At 39.0% G+C, this 23467-nt stretch overlaps 5 protein-coding genes across 7 annotated transcripts; 1 reads left to right on the top strand and 4 right to left on the bottom strand.

Annotated features, from left to right (window-relative positions):
- Positions 1-6499: 6499 nt before the first annotated feature.
- Positions 6500-9178, top strand: Sas-4 (Spindle assembly abnormal 4). The gene is made up of 7 exons (XM_064070593.1): positions 6500-7081; positions 7140-7462; positions 7512-7881; positions 7928-8379; positions 8455-8683; positions 8730-8925; positions 8971-9178. Exons 1-7 carry the CDS (start codon positions 6579-6581, stop codon positions 9097-9099), a joined length of 2202 nt encoding a protein of 733 aa, XP_063926663.1. The 5' UTR covers positions 6500-6578; the 3' UTR covers positions 9100-9178.
- LOC135140171 (large ribosomal subunit protein mL44) lies at positions 9096-10231 on the bottom strand. The gene is made up of 3 exons (XM_064070600.1): positions 10053-10231; positions 9568-10001; positions 9096-9519 (listed from the first exon to the last, which is right to left on the bottom strand). Exons 1-3 carry the CDS (start codon positions 10129-10131, stop codon positions 9139-9141), a joined length of 894 nt encoding a protein of 297 aa, XP_063926670.1. The 5' UTR covers positions 10132-10231; the 3' UTR covers positions 9096-9138.
- Positions 10232-15958: 5727 nt separating this feature from the next.
- LOC135140161 (uncharacterized) lies at positions 15959-18549 on the bottom strand. Of its 2 annotated transcripts, XM_064070588.1 has the most exons (8): positions 18397-18549; positions 18192-18254; positions 18017-18145; positions 17617-17968; positions 17521-17556; positions 17148-17306; positions 16713-17098; positions 15959-16666 (listed from the first exon to the last, which is right to left on the bottom strand). In XM_064070588.1, exons 1-8 carry the CDS (start codon positions 18547-18549, stop codon positions 16436-16438), a joined length of 1509 nt encoding a protein of 502 aa, XP_063926658.1. In that variant the 3' UTR covers positions 15959-16435. The 2 variants fall into 2 exon arrangements, with proteins under 2 accessions (XP_063926658.1, XP_063926659.1); XM_064070589.1 differs by lacking the exon at positions 17521-17556.
- A 310-nt stretch (positions 18550-18859) lies between these two features.
- On the bottom strand, positions 18860-21289 carry LOC135140160 (BRCA1-associated protein). Of its 2 annotated transcripts, none has more exons than XM_064070586.1 (8): positions 20744-21289; positions 20448-20694; positions 20236-20400; positions 20018-20193; positions 19473-19971; positions 19275-19424; positions 19011-19194; positions 18860-18964 (listed from the first exon to the last, which is right to left on the bottom strand). In XM_064070586.1, exons 1-8 carry the CDS (start codon positions 20799-20801, stop codon positions 18860-18862), a joined length of 1584 nt encoding a protein of 527 aa, XP_063926656.1. In that variant the 5' UTR covers positions 20802-21289. The 2 variants fall into 2 exon arrangements, with proteins under 2 accessions (XP_063926656.1, XP_063926657.1); XM_064070587.1 differs by having other exon boundaries at positions 20236-20391.
- A 101-nt stretch (positions 21290-21390) lies between these two features.
- Positions 21391-23461, bottom strand: LOC135140162 (ankyrin repeat domain-containing protein 13C). Its single transcript, XM_064070590.1, has 8 exons — positions 23335-23461; positions 23154-23195; positions 22995-23099; positions 22818-22949; positions 22250-22764; positions 21993-22142; positions 21697-21944; positions 21391-21652 (listed from the first exon to the last, which is right to left on the bottom strand). The coding sequence occupies exons 1-8, from the start codon at positions 23459-23461 to the stop codon at positions 21637-21639; spliced, it is 1335 nt and encodes a 444-aa protein (XP_063926660.1). The 3' UTR covers positions 21391-21636.
- Between the last annotated feature and the right edge of the window lie 6 nt (positions 23462-23467).

The raw sequence follows: 23467 nt of genomic DNA, 5'->3' as shown, positions 1-23467 counted from the left end.
TTTTCAACAAAATTTTCGAAATTTTACTAAGTACATTTTCTTGTAAATTTTGGGCCCCAGAAGTCATATGCGCTTTCATTTCTTCGATAACTCCAATAGTTTTTCAAGAATCGTCCTTTGAAATATTCAAAAATAAGCAAATTAGGCCCAATTTTCCACCAATTTTCAACAAAATTTTCGAAATTTCACTAAATACATTTTCTTGTAGATTTCGGGCCGCAGAAGTCATATCCGCTTTCATTTCTTCGGTAACTCCAATGGTTTATCCAGAATCGTCCTTTTAAATATTCAAAAATATGCAAAATACCCTAATTTTCGACCAATGATTTCAACAAAATTTTCGAAATTTCACTAAATACATTTTCTTGTAGATTTCGGGCCGCAGAAGTCATATCCGCTTTCATTTCTTCGATAACTCCAATGGTTCTTCCAAAATCGTCCTTTGAAACATTCAAAAATATGCAAAATAACCCAATTTTCAACAAAATTTTCGAAATTTCACTTAATACATTTTCTTGTAGATTTCAGGCCGCAGAAGTCATATCCGCTTTCATTTCTTCGATAAATCCAATGGTTCTTCCAGAATCGTTCTTTGAAACATTCAAAAATATGCAAAATACGCCCAATATTCGACCAATTTTCAACAAAATTTTCGAAATTTCACTAAATATATTTTCTTGTAGATTTCGGGCCGCAGAAGTCATATCCGCTTTCATTTCTTCGGTAACTCCAATGGTTTATCCAGAATCGTCCTTTTAAATATTCAAAAATATGCAAAATACCCTAATTTTCGACCAATGATTTCAACAAAATTTTCGAAATTTCACTAAATACATTTTCTTGTAAATTTCGGGTCGCAGAAGTCATATCCGCTTTCATTTCTTCGATAACTCTAATGATTCTTCCAGAGCCGCCCTTTGAAATATTCAAAAATGAGCAAATTAGGCCCAATTTTCGACCAATTTTCAATAAAATTTTCGAAATTTCACTTAACACATTTTCTTGTAGATTTCGGGCCGCGGAAGTCATTTCCGCTTTCATTTCTTCGATAACTCCAATGGTTTTTCCAGAATCGTCTTTTGAAACATTCAAAAATATGCAAAATACCCCAATTTTCGACCAATGATTTCAACAAAATTTTCGAAATTTCACTACATGCATTTTCTTGTAGATTTCGGGCCGCAGAAATCAAATCCGCTTTCATTTCTTCGATAACTCCAATGGTTTTCCCAGAATCGTCCTTTGAAACATTCAAAAATATCCAAAATACCCCAATTTTCTACCAATTTTCAACAAAATTTTCGAAATTCCTCTAAATACATTTTCTTGTAGATTTCGGGCCGCAGAAGTCATATCCGCTTTCATTTCTTCGATAACTCCAATGGTTTTTCCAGAATCGTCCTTTGAAACATTCAAAAATATGCAAAATACCCCAATTTTCGACCAATGATTTCAACAAAATTTTCGAAATTTCACTTAAAACATTTTCTTGTAGATTTCGGGCCACAGAAGGCATACCCGCTTTAATTTCTTTGATAAATCCAATGGTTTTTACAGAATCGCCCTTTGTGTTCCGGTTCGAAGTTTGTTTAATATTTTGTTTTGATTTTGTTTGTTATCCCGCGGATTGCTGACAAGTGTATTTTGGTCACTTTCCACTAGAGGCGCCATAGTACCGAGCAAAAGGGCCCGGTACTTGGGGTTGGCGCTGTTATCGAACAGAGTTATCGAGAAACCCTCAGAGAGGTAACATCGCTAAGGTGGGCGTTAAGTGAACGCAGTTGCCATCTTGTGTGACGTCAATCGCGAATTGTTGTCGCGAAACTTAGACACGTGGTTCCTTTGTGCATGCGGTCTACAAACCCTCAACCCAGGAGGCTGAACAAAACAAGGTAGGTGACCTTTTGATGCGTTTGTCAGCTTCGATCCAAATTTTAATATATTTTTTTTGGAATTGTAAAATCGCCGCGAAAAAAAGGTGTTTTCAAAGCCTTTACGTCCAACATATGGTCCTTCGAGCCGGATCCAGGGTAATTACGAGAGATTTGTAGATTCCAGCACAAATTTGTTGTAGTTTTGCTAAGCGTGATTAGCACGCATTTTCATTTGATTTTCAAATTATCGAAATACTTAAATTCGAGCGTACATCATGGCTACCGTCGCCGCACTAAGTAATGGACGCGCTAGTTTGATCAAACGCGTGGAGGTTTTAGTGAACCTATCGCAACAAGCCAGAGTCCACGAAACTGTACGAGGAGAGTTTTTTATTCGAGCTGCGGACTTAAACCATATTGTTGCCCAGTTTGAGCAGCGACAGTTGCAAATTGTCGAATTATGCACCACCCCTGAGCAGCTAGACGAACAATACGAGGTGCAATCAAGATTTGACGATATGCAGTACTCGATTAAATCGGTTGCAGCCGAATTAAATCGCGAGGCCGCGCAGTCATCCGCACCTAGGGGCAATTTAACATCAAACAACGTCAAATTGCCCAAAATTCAAATTCCGACGTTTGACGGTCAGATCAAAAACTGGCCCACATTTTATGATTTGTTTCGGTCGCTTATCCACAATAACCCAAATCTTAGCGCAATTGAAAAATTTCAATATTTGTCGACGTCATTGTCTCGCGAGGCGTCTACCGTCATCAAAAATTTGCCGATTTCGGCGGCAAATTATGCTATCGCATTCGATGCGCTGGTGGCGCGTTATAACAATAAGCGCGTATTATTGACAAATTATTGGCAAGCGATCTATAGTGCACCCAAAGTGAATGGAGATTCGCCGAGTTTGTTGCGAAATTTGTTAAACGTGTTCTCGGAAAATTTGGCCGCGTTGAAGCAGTACGATGAAGTCGATTTGTGGGACTTCACCTTATTAAATTTAATGTTACAAAAACTGGACACCACGTGGAAACAGAAATTTGAGTTGAGTATTGTAGGAAATTCCGTACCTGCTTACAATGACCTCCAAGAATTTTTACTTAAACATTGTACCGCGTTGGAAACTTCCGTTATGACAATGGGTCATAATTCCGCATCCGCCCTTCATAAACCCACAGCTGCATCTTCCGTACCTGCTAAGCGTCCCGTGACGTCATCGTTTGTCACGCGATCACCAATCAGCAAGGAACAATGTCTTAATTGTTCGGATGAGCACCCATTAACGAAATGCGATGCTTTCTTAGAAATGGAACCACGGGATAGACATACTTTCGCGCGTAACAAAAATCTGTGTTACAATTGTTTGTCGAGGGTGCATTCGGTTAGCAGATGCCCATCTAAATTAAACTGCCTGGTTTGTGATTGTAGACATCACACGTTGTTACATTTTATCCCCAAACCTAGCGCCGAGCCGGAAGAGGCGTCAGGGATCTTTGAGGGCCCATCGGTCGACGACGGGGTCAAAGTAATGACTAATGCGATCGCGACCCACAGTTTCACTCTGTTGGCGACCGCGCGAATAATTTTGGTGGATTCGCGAGGTAAATATCGCGCATTTAGGGCGCTTTTGGATACTGCGAGCGAGGCCACCTTTGTCACAGAGAGGTGTGCAAAGATTTTAGGGGTTCCTCAAACTAACGCGGTGGTACCTATTCAAGGCTTGAATCAAATGTCGACAAGCAGTACGTCGGGTGTAGTGAAATGCGAAGTGAGGTCGCATTTAGTACGTAGTTTTTCGTTAAAAGCGGAAATGGTTGTTGTGCCTCAAATTTGCGGTGACGTCCCCACAAGGGCAGTGTCACAAGATCGGTTGCGACAATTTCGTCACCTACGTAATTTAGAATTGGCTGACCCGGAATTCGGTAAGCCACAACAAGTGGACGTCTTGTTGGGGGCTGATGTTTACGGACAAATCGTGACATCCGGCTTCAGGAAAGGTGGGTTCGAGAAACCGTCCGCGTTAAATACTGTTTTCGGGTGGGTACTGATTGGGGGTGCTAAGCGTAGCAAACAACAAACCGCGGTTAGGTCCTTTTGTACGTCCATTGACAACTCTTTAGACGCGGCGTTAAAACGCTTTGGGCGGCTTGAGCAAGTCCCACAACGCAGTATGGCGACCCCGCAAGACGCTTGGTGTGAGGAAAAAGTCACGTCGGCGATCGCATGTGACATCCAGGGTAGTTACAATGTTCAATTACCTTTCGCCGACACGACACCATCCTTATTAGGTCGGTCCTCCGAGTCAGCAGTGCGCCGTTTTCTCGTCCCTGAGTCGCGCCTCTTTGCGGCCGACCTATTGTCATTTGCCCGGGAAACCCTCAAGGGTATGTTGAACACACACAGGGTGTGTGCGTGGCCCGACTCAAGAGTAACGCTAACGGGAATTAAGTCGAGGCCCGGTCATTGGACCACTTTTGTTGTAAATCAAATCGCGCCCATACAAGGTATATTCGAACCTTCGGCATGGAATCATGGAAGCGGCCCTGATAACCCAGCCGACTGCGCCTCGAGGGGGTTACTCTTACAGGAGCGTGTCACACATCCGCTATGGTGGGCGGATCCTATGTGGTTGACAGGTACTGAGTGGCCTCTACAAGTAGACCTAGAAGTTGGTACCGGTAGGGAACATGAAGTACACAGAAGGGAATTGCATCATCCGTTGTTAATACCTGTGCGAATGGTACAAAGTAAAGTGTTTGCCAATGAAATTCGTTCATTGCAAAAGAATGGCACGTGTTCAAAACCATTCCACGAATTGACCCCCTTCCTAGACGACGGTTTGATTCGCGTTACCGGAAGATTGCACCAAACGGAACTCCTCTATGAAACTAAGCACCCCTTGTTATTGCCGCGCTCGCACAGTCTAACCGAACTAATCATAGAGGCCGCTCATCGGAAACATTTACATGTCAGATTCCGGATATTACAGTATTTGTTATTGCAAGCAGCGGCCGGTAACTGCACCCTCAAATGGCATTTTAACCCCTCGTCGGCCCCCCATATGGGAGGATTATGGGAGCCGGGCGTCAAATCGTTCAAATCCCATCTTAAGCGCGTTGTAGGCGAGCAACCCCTAACCTTCGAAGAATTTAGTACCGTGTTGGCGCAATTTGAAGCCGTATTGAATTCGCGACCCCTGTGTCCCGCCTCCGCGGATAATCCCGATGAACCGTTGGAGACAATGCGGTCAAATCGGCTAAGTAGATGGCAGCTCGTGCAACGGTTGCACCAGGATGTTTGGCATAAGTGGAACACGTCGAATAACCTGCCGTCGGTAGGTGCGCTGGTCGTATTCAAGGGTGATTCGGTGGCCCCGTTGCAATGGCAACTTGGCCGAATTGTCGCGCTGCACCCGGGAAAAGACGGTATAGTGCGAGTTGCACAAGTACGTACCACTTGCGGCATGATCACACGTCCTCGAGTGAAGCTGTGCCCGCTTCCTCGTCAATAGTTTGCATTCATATTGTATTTAGTTTTAGTCATTAGTTTTTTAGATTGTCAATTAATCTTATATTGTGCTGGAACCTACGTTAAAAAAAAAAAATGTTTAATTTTCTTTTGGTGGGCGGAATGTTCCGGTTCGAAGTTTGTTTAATATTTTGTTTTGATTTTGTTTGTTATCCCGCGGATTGCTGACAAGTGTATTTTGGTCACTTTCCACTAGAGGCGCCATAGTACCGAGCAAAAGGGCCCGGTACTTGGGGTTGGCGCTGTTATCGAACAGAGTTATCGAGAAACCCTCAGAGAGGTAACATCGCTAAGGTGGGCGTTAAGTGAACGCAGTTGCCATCTTGTGTGACGTCAATCGCGAATTGTTGTCGCGAAACTTAGACACGTGGTTCCTTTGTGCATGCGGTCTACAAACCCTCAACCCAGGAGGCTGAACAAAACAAGGTAGGTGACCTTTTGATGCGTTTGTCAGCTTCGATCCAAATTTTAATATATTTTTTTTGGAATTGTAAAATCGCCGCGAAAAAAAGGTGTTTTCAAAGCCTTTACGTCCAACACTTTGAAATATTCAAAAATGAGCAAATAAGGCCCAATTTTCGACCAATTTTCAATAAAATTTTCGAAATTTCACATAAAACATTTTCTTGTAGATTTCGGGCCGCGGAAGTCATTTCCGCTTTCATTTCTTCGATAACTCCAATGGTTTTTCCAGAATCGTCTTTTGAAACATTAAAAAATATGCAAAATACCCCAATTTTCGACCAATGATTTCAACAAAATTTTCGAAATTTCACTAAACACATTTTCTTGTAGATCTTCAACTTATGTATATTCAAATTATATTGAAAACTGTTGATTAAGAAATACTTATGTGTTTTATTTGTCTAGAAATTGTAATAAACGCGAAAAACTACGTTATTTTTTACATTATGAAGCTATGATATTTCAAACGCCATTTGAGCGTTCTTCTGATATCTAACTAAGATATTTCAAATCTTGTTTTGAGTTTTTTTAATACATAATTGCAAAAAGTAATTGACTTTAGTAACTTACCATTCTTCTTCTTTCACGTTGCCACCGCTCACATTGGCACCCCTGTTTGTTTACACTTCAATCAAATTCAAACCTCCAACGAACCTAACCTCAAACCCCAAGTGCCAAACTCATGAAAAACCCCACAAAAAATGTCGCTATCGCCCTCCGACATCCTCCAGCGCCTCAAACAGCTAAAACTGTGGCAAGAAAGCCAAGACGAACTCCTCAAAAAAACAAAGAACTTAATCGACACCAGCACGGCTTCGGACTACCAAACCATAGAAGGCCTCTCAGACTTTGACTCGACGCTAAACCAGTCACTAAAGACCCCCGTAAACGTGGAATCGCAGGTAATTTCACCCAGTAAGACCTTCAACGAGCTGTTGGAAGAAAAACTAGCCCAGGATCCGGGCCCTGAGAAGGCAATACCCGCAATAAAGCGACCCTTTTTGAAAAAGGGGGCCGGACTGGAGAGGTTTAAAATAAAGCCGCGGCCGCAAAAGACAGTCAAACCGGTCAAGGCGAGCAAGAAAGTGGCGACAAGTGTGACGCCTCTGAGGGCCCCGGATTTGGCGATTAAGCCGAAAGCGACGTGGACTAGAGCTGATGAAAGTAGTGAACACGTGAAGAAGATTAACTCGCAGTTGAATAAGTATGAAATTATCAATTTTTTTAATGTAATTTTAGTGTTAATGTGGAAATTGTTGTAGATCTGAGGGACCCAGTGACCAAACGTTGTATGAAAAACAACTAGAGAAAGAATTGTTGATTTTTGAAGCCTTGGAACAACGAGCGGAAGATAGTAGTTTCTGTTCAACGAATTCAAGTGTGGTTCGGATTTTATCAAGCACCCCTAGTAAAATTCAAGCTAAGATTCAGGCCACTATTCCGGAAGAAAAGAGGGTACATTGGGAAACCCAGGACACTCAGAGTGAAGACGAAATTATTGAAACAACCCTCGACAAGCGGGACATTGCTGAAATTTTGCTGCGCTTGAAGGGGCTTACGGAAAGCGCCAAACCCCAAGTACCATGTTAGAACTCACAAATTTTTAAAAATAATTACTAAAGTTAAAGTTGCAGCCATAATTGACGCCTCTGACGACGAAAAATGGTCCTCAATTGAACCCTCAAGCGACAACACCTCCATCTCCTCCACAGACCTAGAAGCAACCCTAAGAACCTCCAAGTGCGACATCGGCGTCGGTACCGACAACCAAAATTGTGCAATATGCGGCGACAAGCTCCAAAAAACCATCACCGACTACGAAACCAAAATCCGCGAAGTCATCCAAGACAAAAACACAATCTGCGAAATCAAAAAACAGCTCGAGCAACGAGAAAAAGACTTCCTAAAAAAGAAGCGCGACTTCGAAGACGAAAAACAAGACCTCGTTTACGAACTCGAAGCCGAAAAAAAGAAACTCCTAAAAGAGAAACAAGTTTTCCAAACGTGAGTCACAGTCGAACCTTTGAAAATCAATAAAACCCGTTTTTAGCTACATGAAGGAGTCCCAAAACCGCCCCAACAAAAAAGAGCGACAAGAAATAAGCAACTTGAAGCAGGAAGTGGCCGACTTGACTGAAACCCTCAAACTCAAAGAGTCCAAGAACGGGATGACGCAAGCGCGCCTGCGAAACCAAATCAAACAACTGGAGAAAGAAAACGCGAACTTGAAAGACGAAGTCGAGAAGTTAACCAAAGAAAACGCGAAGCTTTCAGCGAGTCAGAAAATGACTAGAAAGTCCTCGGATTCGAAAATTTTGCACGAAATTAACAAAAACATCTCGAAGTTGGCGAAAACTTCGAAAAAAACGGAAATTGCGTCAAAGAACAACTCGTTGGACACTGAAGACTCGTTTTTTGAAATGGAAACGAATCGGGAGTTGGAAATGCAGTACGAAAACACGTTCAGGAATCAAGTGACTCGGGACGTGTCAAAAGCGGCGGGTAATTCAATTTTCAACCAATCGCGTTTGATTGCAGGCGTGACTTGTCAGTGCTACCAACCAAATACGTTAATAGTTTCAGGGAAAAGTCAACACACTTTGGACGACGGGAGCAAACAAATAAAGTACTCTAATGGGAATTTAAAAACGGTTTCGCCTGATGGTAACTTCATTACTGTCCAGTATTTCAATGGGGATAAACAAGAAACTAATTTGCTTGATGGGACTGTGAAATATTTTTTCGCCGGAAAAGGGATCTGTCAAACTACTTATCCCGACGGTGTGGAAATGGTGGAATTTCCCGAGTAAGTAACGTTCGAACTGTGGAAATAAAATTATTTCTTAATCCAGAGGAATCCTGGAAAAACGGTACCCCGACGGTAAGTCCGAAATTACTCTACCAGATGGCGTCACTCAAACGACATTTCGAGATGGTACCCAAGAAACGAAATACACCGATGGGTCAGTTGTAAAAATCAACACCAGCGGCGACAAAACCCTACTTTTACCCAACGGACAAAAAGAAATCGAAACCAAAGAGTTCAAGGTAAAGTCAAACTTGTCACAATTTAGTCTTAAACATGAATTGCAGAGACGCGAATACCCCGATGGTACTGTCAAAATCCTCTACCCAGATGGTACCCAAGAAACTAAATACGCAAACGGACGCATCAGGATTAAAGACGGGAATGGTACTCTTATAGTGGACACCCAATCTTGACCATTGTTCAATTTTATTTATTTTATACTAAAACTTAACCTATTTTTGATAATGGAGCCTTTGAATGGCGTCCAAAGCCGCCGTTTCTTTCGCTATTTGTATACTTTCGCCCCACCCAATCCCTAGAAGTTTTTTATTATTATACAAACCGACTTGGTAGTTCGCTAGGATCGTGTTCGCGGCTGATTGGTTGCACAATCGGGGCTCAAACTCGTTAATACCTCTCTGCCTAAGCAAGTTTGTTAAATATTCCAAGGGTTTCTCGGGGTTCCAAATGTCAAAAATGTCTTTTCCGTTTAGTTGACTTATTAGGAAGTCTTTGACGAAAATTTGCGCTCTTGCTAAGTCCTGGGATTGCTTCAAAGCTGCCACGACGGCCTTAAACGTGTCCGCAAGTGTCGAATTTTCAACAGGAAATTCCTGAAAAAGTCACTCCAGACAAAAATTTTTACAACCACGAGGACTCACAGATGTTAAAATTATATCTCTGAGCCCCATATGTGACGCCACGTGGGCCAACATATCAACGCTGGTGAGATAATCGTGCAGCGCCTCTGCTACGTCATCGGGGTGCTCTTTAAACTCTTCTTTCAAAAAGTCAGAGACAATTTTGTCGCTTTCTTTAATCAAACTTCTATTACTCGCAAGCTCCTCAAACTGTACCCCTTTTTGTTTGGCTTTCTCTTCTTCAGCGATCACAAACGAGCGATGGGTGAGCGCCTGCTTTAGAATATTTTTGTCAAAATCTTCCCCCAGACGTTTACCAAAAGCGAAAACTTCGGCTTCATAGTTCCACTCTAGGAACGTCGAACGGGGCTGCGGGGGCTCCGGACCGACTTTCAGACGCCGCGTATAAAGCTCGTTAAGCGTGGGGGCCACCCACCTTTTTATATTCCGCGTTTCTAGAAAAGTGCGATAAGTGAGGTTATGTACAACGCAATTTGTGTACTTACCACCCGTAATTCGTGTTTTGAGGGCTTGTTTAAGGAGTAAACGCGACGTAAGTGCGAGTGTTTGTCGATATAACGACATTTTCGCACCTTTCGCACTAAATTAAACCTGGTGTACTAATTAGTTGTTATTGAGGTTATGTGTACTTTACGTGTGGCTAAGGTTGCACCAGAGAACATACAGAAGCGTCATAGTTACAAGTTTAAGGCGGTATCATAAAATTATTCGAAACCTGTCGGTGTTTTATTTTTGATACTCAATATAAATTGTTGAATTATAAAAATTGGTCTAAAGTTATTTAGACAGCACTTTTCTCGCTCTTTTTCACTTTTGACATTTTTCAAGTTTTCATCATAAACTTTTTTGTTTTTTTATTTTTGATTTTTCAATTTTACAGTTTCTTGACTTCCAAATTTTTCAGTGTGGCGAATTTGTAATTTTTATTTTCTCGATTTATATCACAATTGCCGTTTTTTCATTTCTTTTATGTTCTGTGTTTTTTTTCGATTTTACAATTTTTCACTTGTTCAATTTTTCACTTTGCAGTTTTCAGATTTCTAGTCTTCCGATTTTCCAATTTCTTTAATTTTAATTTCATAATACATAGGAGTATTTCTTGTTTTTTGATTTTTCACTTTTTCGATTCTTAAGTTTTTCAAGTTTTCATTTTGTAATTTTTCGTTTTTTATTTTTGATTTTTCAATTTTACAATTTCTCGACTTCCAAAATTTTCAATTTTTCGGTTTGCATCAGTTTTTCAATTTGGCAATTTTTCAATATTACAGATTTTCATTTTTCGATTTTATATCACAATTTTCCTTTTTTTGATTTCCTTTATTTTTTGTTGTTTCTTTCGATTTTACAATTTTTCCTTTATTAAATTTTTCAAATCTTCAGGTTTTTAGAAATTTTTCTTCAAATTTTCAAGTTTGATTTTCACTTTGTACATTTTTTGAGTTTTTATTATACACTTTTTCGTTTTTTTATTTTTGATTTTTCAATTTTACAATTTGTCGACTTCCAAATTTACAATTTCTCATTTTTCCATTACTTCACATTCTCGATTTTTAATTGTGCCATTTTTCAATTTTCCGTCCCCTCAATTTTTCAATTCCCCGATTTTTATTTTGCGTTTTCCTGATTTTTTATTTTTCATTTTCTCGATTTTATATCACAATTTTTGTTTTTTCATTTCCTTAATTTTTGTTGTTTCTTTTGATTTTCCAATTTTTCGTTCATTCAATTTTTCAAATTTTCAGGCCAATCGATTCCAATTCGTCGATTTGCCAATTTTTAAATTTTTCAGTTTGCAGTTTTTGGGTTTCCATCCTTTTGTTACTTTTTGGATTTTCAATTTTTCGTTAAACTTTAGATTTCTCAAATTTTCGACAGTTTTATACTTCGACTTCTTAATTTTTTTATTTCTCGATTTATCGAATTCAAATGATTGGATTTTTTGATTGCTGAATTTCTCAATTTTTTTTTAATTCTCGATGTTTCGATTTTTGGATTTCTCGGTTTTTTCGATTTTCTAATTTTTCGATGTTTCGATTTTTCAGTTTTTCGATTTTAAAGTTTTAAATTTTCGAATTCATCTTTTTTGATTCTTTGATGTTTGGATTTCTCCATTTTTCAATTGTTCAATGTTTTAAATTTTAGATTTTTCGATTTCTGGATTTTTTCATTTTCCAGTTCTTCAGTATTTCTATTTTACAATTTTTCAAATTTTGACGTTGCTAAGTTTTCAGTTTTCCCATTTTTCGATTAATATATATGTATATGTTTTTATTTTACCGTTTCTCGAATTCGCAGTTCCGATTTTTCAGTTCTTCAATTTTCTAGTTTTTCGTTTTTTAAACTTTGGAGTTTTCAATTTTCGACTGTTTTACACATATATATTTCGATTTGTGAATTTTTCGAGTTTTCAATTTTTTGAGAACTCGATTCATCGAGATTCGGATGTTTCGATGTTTTAATTGTCTCAGTTTTTGAATTTTTCGATGTTTCAATTTATCGGTTTTTCGTTTTTTTACTTTTCGGCTTTTCGATTTTTGAATTTTCCGATTTTTCAATTTTCCAATTTGTTTAAATTTTCAAGTTTTGACGTTTCTGAATTTCCAGTTTTCCTATTCCTCAATTAATCCATTTTTTGGTTTTCCCATTTTCGACTTGCGAAGGTTTCGATTTTTCAGTTTTTCAGTTCCTCAATTTTTCGATTTTTCAGGCTCCAGATTTTTCAATTCCATGATTTTCCACGTTTAAAATTTTTCAATTTGCAGTTTTTGGATTTCCAGTCTTCCAATTTTTCAGTTTCTTTAATTTTCAATATTTTGATTTTACAATACATATTTCTTTTTTTTTATTTTTCACTTTTTCGAATTTTAAGTTTTTCAATTTTTAATCTTTCGATTTTTCAAATTTTCGTTTCTTCAAATTTTCATGTTTGATTTTCACATTTGACATTCTTCAAGTTTTCATCATAAACTTTTGTTTTTTTATTTTTTATTTTTCAATTTTACAGTTTCTTGACTTCTAAATTTTTCAATTTTTCGATTTCCAATTTTTCGATATTACAGTTTCTCATTTTTGGATTTTTCACATTCTCAGATTTTAATTTTTGTCATTTTCAATTTTTCGTTTCCTCAATTTTTCAAGTTCTCGATTTTTATTTTTCATTTTCCCGATTTTTTAAATTTTCATTTTCTCGATTTTATGTCACAAATTTTCATATTTTCAATTCCTTTATTTTTTGTTGTTTCTTTCGATTTTTCAATTTTTCGTTTCTTCAGTTTTTCGAATTTTCAGTTTCTCAATTTTTCGTTTCCACAATTTTTCATGTTCCCGATTTTTATTTTTCAGTGTGGTTTTCCCATTTTCGACTTGTGAAGGTTTCGATTTTTCAGTTTTTCAGTTTCTCAATTTTTCGATTTTTCAGACTCCAGATGTTTCAATTTTTCGATTCTTTAGGTTTGCAACTTTTATTTCGTTCAATTTTGTGAGTTTTCTCAGTTTTTACATTCTTCAATTTTTCGTTTTTTGAACTTTCGGTTTTCACAATCTTTCAACTTTTCGATATTTTAAGTTTTCAATTTTTAAAATTTTAAGTTTTTCGATTTCTCGAGTTTTTAGTTCTTCTATATTTGTCGTTTTTTCAAATTTTCGATTTTTCAATTTTTCAAATTTAACATTTATAAACTGTCAATTTTTCGATTTTTCAATTAATCGATGTTTTGATTTTCCCATTTCTTGACTTTCGAGGGTTTCGATATCCCTGTTCTTCAATTCTTTAATTTTTCGATTTTTCAGGTTTTTGATTTTAAAAAATTTTTTTTAAGGTTTCAATTTTTCCACTTCACTTTTTGGATTTCTCTATTGCTGAATTTTTCGACTTTTTAGGTTCTCAGTTTTTTGGATATTTCAGTTCCCAGATTTTTCAGGTTTTCCATTTTTCAGTTTTTCTTTCATTTTTCAGTTTTGGGATTTTTCAATATTTCGATTCTTCGACTTTTCGATTTTTGACTCCTGGAGTTTTCGATGTGTTGATTTTTTTACTGTTTCGATTTTTCAATCTTTCGATTTCTCGATTTTTCATTTCAGTTCTCGATATTTCAATTTTTCAAGTTTTCGAATTTTTCAAATGTTTTGATTTCTTAATCTTTTGATTTTTCGACTTCACGGTTTTAGATTTTTTGTTTTTCAATTGTCATTTTGTCAAATTTTCGATTTTTTAATTTTTCAAATTTGACTTTTATAAACTCTCAATTTTTCGATTTTTCAATTAATCGAGGTTTTGATGTTCCCATTTCTTGACTTTCGATATTCCTGTTCTTCAATTCTTTAATTTATTGATTTTTCAGTTTTTTGATTTTTCAATTTTTCGATTTTTTAAGGTTGCTATTTTTCGACTTCACTTTTTTGATTTTTCGATTTTTCAATTTTTCGATATTTCAGTTTTGGGATTTTTCAATATTTCTGTTCTTTGACTTTTCCATTTTTGACTTCTGGATTTTTCGATGTGTCGATTTTTTACTTTTTTGATTTTCAAATTTTAGATTTCTCAATTTTTTGGTATTTTAATTTTTCAATATTTAAAATTTTAGATTTTTCGATTTCTCGATTTTTCATTTCAGCTCTTCCATATTTCAATTTTCAAAATGTTTCGATTTCTTAATCTTTCGATTTTTTGATTTCCCGGTTTTTGATTTTGTTTTTCAATTGTCGTTTTTTCAATTTTTCGATTTTTAAATTTTAGATTTTTCAGTTTTTTGATATTTTAATTTTTCAATATTTAAAATTTTAGATTTATCGATTTTTCATTTCAGTTCTTCGATATTTCAGTTTTTCAAGTTTTCGAATTTTTCTAATGTTTTGATTTCTTAATCAATCGATTTTTCGACTTCCCGGTTTTGGATTTTGTTTTTCAATTGTCATTCTGTCAAATTTTCGATTTTTTAATTTTTCAAATTTGACTTTTATAAACTCGCAATTTTTCTATTTTTCAATTAATCGATGTTTTGATTTTCCCATTTCTTGACCTTCGAGTGTTTCGATTTTCCTGTTCTTCAATTCTTTAATTTTTTGATTTTTCAATATTTCAATTCTTCGGCTTTTCTATTTTTGACTTCTGGATTTTTCGATGTGTGTACCTTTTTACTTTTCCGATTTTTCAATTTTTGGATTTTTAAATTTTAGATTTTTCAATCTTCTGATATTTTAATTTTTCAATATTTCTTATATCTTTCGATTTTTCGACTTCCTGGTTTTAGATGTTCTGTTTTTCAATTTTTCGATTTGTTAATTTTTCATTCCCGATTGATCGAGATTTGATTGTTCAGGTTTTAGATTTATCAATTTTTCAAATTTTTATTTTGGCCTATTTCGGTTTCTCAGTTTTTCCAGTTTTCCATTTTTTCGTTTTTTGATTTTTCATCACTTTTCGATTTCTCGTTTTTTTGATCTTTCAATCTCTCAATCTTTCAATTTTTCGAATTTTTAAGTTTTTTGATTTCAAGATTTATCGAGATTCGGATTTTTCGATATTTTGATTGTCAATTTCTCAATTTAAAAATTGTTCAATTTTTAACTTTTCGATTTTGGCCTATTTCGGCTTCTCAATTGTTCGACTTTTCGACTCCACGATTTCTTGATCTTTTGATTTTTCGTTATTCGGTTTTTAAATTTTAGATTTTTGAATTTTACATTTTTTCGATTTTCTGATATTTCATTTTTCGATTTTTCAATGTTTCGGTTTTACGATTTTTTAAGGTTTCGATTTTTCTATTATTAGATTTCTCGATTTTTCGATTATTTTAATTTTTCATTTTTTTTTTCTCACTGTTAATATCATACAAAAATTGTCACTAAAAACATTTAAAAATTCATACAAAATAGACCAGTGTTTCTAAAACATTTTCCCGAAAAAATCCATTGCGTTACCACGATTTCAACAATATTCTTAGTTTAAGACGTTTTGCTAGTATAAAACACAAATAAAGAATTAATTCTTAGTTAAACAAAATATGTAAAATCATCTAAATATGTACCAAAAATATTCGCTTAGTCGTTATAAAAACCCACCGAACTATTTCCCGCAGAAATTATGGTCCAAACCAACCAAATCGCTTCTGAACGCTTAGAGTCGACAATGGCCTGAGCGCGCTCTGGTCTGTAGATCAAACAAGTTCTCAGACGACGAGTTGTAGTGAAACAAGTTTTTTTATTGGCATCGACTATTTAAATTTGGCGCTTGAGGACTCAAATGTCAATAAGGGTGGTTTTGCAAAATCAGCCTGTATGTCGCATCTATATTAATCTATGGTTGCACTTTCGGTAATACAAATTCAATTGTTACGTTGACACTGTTGACACTTGGTGAACGGAAGTGGGAGGTGTTATACAATGACACGCCTCCTTTAAACATCTTTATAAAAATATGTCGGATTTTAATTTATAACATGACGAACACGCCCTATCAATATCATAGAATACATAAATTAAGTATCTTAAAGAGTACAAGTTTAAGTAGAACCATTTAAGTACAGTAAACCCTCGTTACTCCGAACTCGGGTAAGACAAACACTTCGTTATTACGAAGTGGGATCAAAGTCCCAAACAATCTACTTAGGACAATTGTTTCATTATATTTTATATGTATATATGTATTCTTAGAAATAGATTACGAAGAAAACTTAGCTTAAATAAGTTGTTTTTGTTAAAGAGGGTTTACTGTATTTAATACCATGACAATAGTTAAAGCCGTGTCGATATACCTAAGTCAATAATTTAACAAATGAGGGCACTTTAAATTCTTAAGACTTCTGAATAAATACATCAGTGACTAACGTCAGTACTATTACTCTAAAATTAGCCCTGAGTACTTAATTATTTATTGATTTTGATTTTGGCTTTGGTGGTATTGAGGCCTACCGGCGAGCTCCAACAAATACCTATCTGGGTGGTCCAGCCAATCAGCGGCGCTCAATTTGACAAAGCGCTGTCGCTCCGCCTCTTTCACCTCCCACTTCTTTATTTCTAGTTGAGTTTCGCGACTGACGGGGTCGCCACAACCCCACACTTCGATCCGTATGAGATTATACGGAATTTTCTTAAACTCCATCTAGAAAAAATTAGAAAATTGCTGCGTAATTAATTCAACTATTTACCTTTTCAAAACCGCCATCCACGATAATGATGGGAGCTCTGGGGTCTGTACCAGCTCGCAACCCATATGGGTACCCCCTCACCGTCGTGTTCAAATACAACATCTTCGAACCCTTTTCTAGTAACAAAAATTTGGGGGATAGTTGAATAACGGCGGCGTCTTCGCCGCCCCAATAATGGTTAGATTCCTTCCATTCGTTCGGTGACGCTATGCAGAATATTTGACCGTTTTCGGCAAGCAAAAGGCACAACGTAGGACCTTTGTAAGATAAGACGTGGTGTAGGAATCGGTTGGCACCGAGACCGTTGTCGTTCGAGTCGTACAAGACCACCCAATGAGAAGGCACGGAGCAGAGGAGTTTAGCGAGGAAGGCGGTGCTTGACAAGCCTACAAATTCGGGTTAGGGGCGGAGCATAAATCAGTGTTGTTGTTTTACCGACGCCGCTGTTGCTAGGGGAGTGGGCTTTCTGGGGGCGTGAATATACAGGAGGGAGGGCGCCGGCTAGCAGCCAAGACATGCTCATCTGGAGTAGGTGGGGGTGCTTCTGACCGAAAGGGGGCGGGTGCTCCAGGACGGGCGTGGCAAGCTCCAAACCTACAAAAGCCGGAGTCACACTGAAGCATTTTTGGAGTTAGTTTCAAGCAACAAAAAAACTGTTGCCAACCGAAGTAATAACATAAGCTCGTTTATAGATTTCACTTATTATAAAATCGCGCGTAATTAATTCAAAAAATTTCTGCTATCAGTGTTGATCCAAACATTTATCATGACTTACTTAATTAACACACAGCTACTAACAACATTTTACCTTCTTCCACTTCATCTTTCGCATCTTTAGAAAGACCTGGACAGAAACCCCCATAAAACTCTTTCTTTCAATTTGTCTCGACGCAGCCCCACTTACCTGCAGCCGGAGTAGACTCGTAATCTTCGATCGTGCGATACGAAGTGGCTAAGGAATGTATAATGTAGCGATGCAACGGCAACAAAAGCCTCGGACAATTAGCGGCAAGCCAATGCGACACAAACTGTGCGGACAGTTGATTTTTCGTATGAAAACAACTATCAACAACGGCCTTCAGAGTTTTCCCGATGGAAAGACACATCTGGGGGCCTTCGGAATAATGGTCCATACTAACGTGATAGCCGCACATGAGCAGCGAGCGCAGCCCCTCTGGGGTGATCACGTCGCTGCTGTCGCCTTCACTAGAAAACATTTTAACAAACGTGTCGCGAACCACCTCATCGTCGAGAATCTAAATAAAAACAATAATTAGTCGTACTTGAAGCGACCTAACACTCACAGATAGGTATTTTTCGCTTTGTTGCTTGAAGCTTTGTGTGTCAATGTAGGTGTTCTTGCACTTAGCCGACTTGTGGAAGTAGGCGAAGAGTTTGTCCGCTAGAATGGGGTACCGGGGGAAAAGGTATTTCTGAAATACGAGTGAGGTTATGTGTACAACAATGAAATAGACTCACCGTGAACACCGATAACGTGATTCCGTGAACATGGTCTTCGTGAGACGCTTTCTCCGCTAAAATCTGAAACCCCGATTGAATTAAAAATGGCGCGCTTGTTGCCAACCTAACAATAATGACTTCCAGGAATGATAAAAATTTTGCGGCGTAATTGCACGTTTATTACGCGTGGGAAAGCAGCGGAAAACGGGAGTTTGCGACCCACCTTGGCTAATCTTTCCACCGGGAACAACTGACTTGGTTGTTCGGGTTGCACGTCGGTGTTGGGTACGGATCTAGAAATGCTCCTGTGGGACCCTTGGGACGTTGGTGTGGACTCTCCCGATTTGTGGGAGCCGTGCCCGTGATGGTTTCCCATTTTCCCGAATTTTCATCAACGAGTCATTTTCCTAACCACCACTAACGACCTCGACGCCGTTGGTATGACTGACTAGTAAACAAAACGGGAGTCGTCACCAACATCGCGACACCAAAAATACCAGGTGGGGTGGAAATTGAAGAAAAGGGTTTTTTCCGTAATTACTTTAATAAACAGCCAATAAATCGTAGAATTTGCACGACATACAACTGTGTGTTTTTTTTTTGAAGTGTTAAATGAGTCTTATCTTATCACAATAAACAATGAGAAGTTAATCATCTTATCACTGACTAATCTTAGAGTAATGTAATTAACGCTTCTTTTTGCCTTTTTTGGACTTGGGGCGCGCCGGCTCGGCGCCTACTGTGATCGTGCCTTCAGCGATCTCTTCCCTATTTTCCGACTTTTCGATAACCTTAAAAACCAAACTTAACTCATTTTTCAAAATTTTACACACCCACCTGTTGCGCGTCAATAAAGAACATCAAATCGCGCACTTGCTCCTTCAATTCCGCGATTTCTTTGTCTTTAGAGTCGTTTTCTTCCTGTAGTTTGGCCACCTTCGTCTGCCACTGTTGCTGATTGTTCCGTAACGCTTTCCCCAACTGTCTTTCCTCGCTCAACTCATTCAAACTAGCAGTTAATCTGTACAAAGTAACAAAATTAATTGATTCAAAATTAAAACGATAATGGGGATTTTCGCCCTCTTATTTCCCCCAACTCACTTGACACCCTGCTGATGACATTTCTTTTCCAAAGCCACCTTCTCCTTATTCAGCGTCACCAATTTCGCCTTCAACTCCCCATTTACCTCCCCCAAACTCGCCACTTCGGACCTCAACTCCTGATTCTCCACGTAGTACAAATTCTCGAGCCTGCAAACCCCCTTTTAGCCCCCTTTTCACCTGAAAACCTGCACTTACTGAGCTAATTTATCCTCAAAGTATAACCTCTGCTCCTCCAACTGTGACGTCAAAAGGTACGTGAATTCCAGCTGCACCGAATCAACCTTCTCCTGTGCACACTCCGCCTCAGAAGGGGGCCCTTCCGACGGCACCAATTTCCCGTCAGACTTATTTTGCAGCAACCTGTGCACGAAATTATCTCCTTTGTAGTCCCACACGCGGTGTGACCCTAATTGAAGCGCGTAGCAGTGCCCCGACTCGCGGTAATGTAAAGCCGCGTGGCCCCCTTGATACCTGCCGCAGCCTACATGTCCACAAATCAAACAAATCCACAAAGCGTCGACGGACTGAGCGACTTTGCCACACTGTTCACATTCGGAGCTGGCGGCTTGCTCAGGGCTTTGCACGCAGCGACAAACGGGGCACGTGGAGTCGCCCCATTGCTCGAGACAATTGGCGTGGAAAGCGTGGTTGCACAAAATCGTGAGGACCCCATCGACTGATTCGTCCATACGTTCTAGAAAACTGGGGTTAATATAGAGTTAGTGAAAACGGAGTTGTACCTAGACAGACGGGACAAATCGGGAGTTCGGTGTGTCCCGGGGGCGGAGTCCCGTCGTGGGCCCACTCGACCCGTGACACCCACACAATCCGACAGAGATTATCCGGTTCGAGACTATTATACGGCCCCCCATTGAACGTCACGTAGAACTCTATAGCTGATTCGTGCGTCCTGAAACTAAACAACGACGTGATTGAGTTAAATGAGTGACGGTCTTACGTTAAAAGTGCCATGTATTGGTTGGGTAGGGAGTCCCGGAGGACTCTAATGTGGGCAATGTCGGCGTGACAGGGGGCTGTAAAAGCCAATAAATCGTGACAAGTCATAGACGTGGGGACCCCCAATAAGCACAACGTCAAGGCTTCCTTTCGGTCGCTTAAAACACTAAGTTTTAATTAGTTTTTAATTTAGAGTGGTCATACAGCATTTACTCTTCTTTGTATAAATGCAGGATTCCTTTAGTGATTTCCACGAACGGGTTTCCGCTGAAAAAACCAATCTCTGATTTACTTTCTTCGGGTTCTTTTTCGGTGAGGGGGGTCGTTTCTCGGGATGTCACAGGCAGCAAGCCCCAGTCTTCCCGGGGGCTTTCCAACCGGCTGGGGAAAGTCTCCACGCTAATATCGTGCGATTTGCGACAAGTTTTGCTGGTTGTGTCGCCACAGGCTTCATCCGTCTCTGGAAAAAATTGTCACAAAAAAGTAGGGTTAGGTTTGGGGCTGAATACCTGGACTGGGGTCGTTCACTTCCACCCGGAGCACGCATTTCGACACTAATTCAGACATTTTTGCGAGAATTTGTTAACCATTACTTGTGTTTTGTAAACAAAAAAGTGGAGAAATGACATTTGAGTGACGTATGATACGAGCGCCCTCTGGTTGGAGAAATCACCAATCCGATAGGGTGTGCATTCACGTGACTTCCAGCGACGCTTGTTATTGGTGGTTGTCGTCCACGATACACTGGGTGGATCTGGTGTAGTATACCGAGTGTCGTTTATATGTTTTATTGAGAAATTAAACAATAATATACTATCAGTAAAATAAATATATAAATTAACCTAAAACGCGCTGATTAGTTAAGCATAAAATAAATAGGCTAAGTGATTTGTATATACGTCTGATAATCAAAATACTCTACTTGTATAAGAATGTCACAAAATGGCGCTTTTATATAATTGACATTTGACCTACTCAACATAAACTGGAGACCTTTTGATATGTCGGTAACTGTGACAGCAACACAATAATTTTTCAACACTCAACATGAATACACAAATAACAACAATTTAACAACAACAAAAACGACGGCAGCACCGCGACAAATACAACTCGAATCCAAAGTGAGTAACTTAGATTACAATAAATACCCTGCTTCAGTGAAAATAAAGTAATTTTATTCCAAATAGACTAGACAACTAGTCGAGTAGATGCTGCCTAGTGTGAATAACATAGGTACTTCGACGCACACCGTAGGACCACTGTTGCCCCCCATCGAATCCTTTGATTTTCTTAGTTTACCGACAAACTTCGCCTTGGCTAAGAGACGTCTATCATATGGTAAAAGGAACACTGGTTTTTTTGTGTAGGTGATTTCGAAGGAGTTGAACAGTTCAGGACGTCATAAATCTGGAAATCTACGCAAACAATACCGGTTTAGTTTGACAAATCGTGCGCGAACCTTGTGGGGTCCTCTTTATAGTGCTTGGGAGTCTCAAACAGTTCTTTTGGTATGTTATTCCGGAATTCAAACTGCTGGAATGTGATTTTCGCCGTCACGGTGGGCAAGATCGGGATTTCTACTTTCACTGGAAACCCGGTGGGGAGCTTGAAAGTGATGAAATCTCTCAGTTTGGAGAAGTGTTTAAAGGGCGCGATGACCTCGAGGACGTTAAGTAACATTTCCACTGATAACGGAAAATCGGAACTCTGCAATTTACAATGATAACAAAAATAAATGTTTCAAGACAGTTTTACCATTGCAATCGTGGCCTTGAACGCTTTTGTCGTTTCTTTGTACACCAGATCGCGCCCCAGTCGCGGGTAATCGTTAAGGTTTGCATTTATGTACTGCTGCCACGTCACGTTTTTCTCTGGGGGAGGAATTAAGCTCGTTCTACGGACGGGCTGCAAATCATTTTCGTTTAATTTCGACTTAATTATTTGCCGTTGGTAACACTGACACCAGCGCCATCTACAACTACAACTGTCACCAAGCACACTAGATTACTTACTACTCCATTCTGGTCAAAATTTTGCAAATTCCCCCCTTTGGTAAAACTCTCCAAAATCGCCTTATTTTTCTGTAAGTCGTCCGAAGACAGGTGCTCCCGCCGTTTCCTACTCTCCAACATCAACCCGTTCACTGTGTATAACTCGCTTTCGTACTGCCCGGCCACCAATTCTTTTTTGTCTTCGCGAAATATCCACCCGCTTTGCGCCCGCGCAAACGAGATGCTCTTCGTGGAGATCTGAGCTGCCAGAATATCCGTGGACATCAACAAGTCCACTTCATCCTCGATCTCCATTTCGCTCTCTTCGTAGCGAACTCTCTGATAAACTTTCATTATATTGTCAAGGACGGTCAAACTTTCGTTAGGTTCGGCGTTGCCGTTAAAAATAAAAGAAATATCACCGCGCTCCCACCGCATGTCGGAGAAGTCGACTAAGGTCGTGTCAAGGCGGATGTTGGCGCCACTTTTGTAGATTTTGCAGATGTCGGAGGGCAAGATGCGGGAGACAAGGGGCACTGAAATCGTTCAAACGTGACGCTAAAAATGATTTCAACTGATTTGAACTAACCCCATGATTGAAAATCCCACTTTAGCTCCATATAGAAGTCGTTAATCCTATTTAAAGCCTCGACTAAGTTCGGCCGGCGCTCCTCCATCTGCTCGCGGGATTGCTGCCGGAACTTCCGCACGAGCGACGAAACTGAAAATTTTCGTTAACGCGAAATCGGTTCAAAGTGGGGCTTACTTGTGGGTCTGTTCCCGTAGCTCACCGCCTCCGCCAGAACCGTCCACCCTAAGCCATTTTTCACCTTGACAGGGGCATCGTGTTTCAAGAGTAGCTGTACACATTCTAATGAACAGAGATAAGATAAACGCCATTACAGATAATTACTATGATAATTACCTTTCCGCCCTAACATTACAGCCAAATGTAGGGCGGTGTTCCCTGCAAAAAACCAACTGTTTATGAAAACTCCCCCGATATAAATAACGTCTCGTTACATAACCTCACTCTTTAGTGTAAACGGATCGTTGTAAATTAAACTGCCACCCAAATGCGGTTTTCTTTGAATCAAGCGACTCACCGTGTTTGTCCTTAGCCCCTACATCGTGTTTCCTTAATAACCGTGACAGGGATTTTAAATCGTTATTAAAAACAGCTTCGTGTAAGGGGTAACTGTCATTTTCTTCGGCCATTTTGAACGTTTTCATCACCCA

Source organism: Zophobas morio, unplaced genomic scaffold, assembly GCF_036711695.1.
Source record: "Zophobas morio isolate AGI-343-1 ecotype UQ-CSIRO unplaced genomic scaffold, CSIRO_AGI_Zmor_V1 ptg000038l, whole genome shotgun sequence".
NCBI classification, from domain to species: domain Eukaryota; kingdom Metazoa; phylum Arthropoda; class Insecta; order Coleoptera; family Tenebrionidae; genus Zophobas; species Zophobas morio.
Note: the sequence above shows the minus strand (reverse complement) of the source record. Positions and strands in the feature narration are given on the sequence as shown.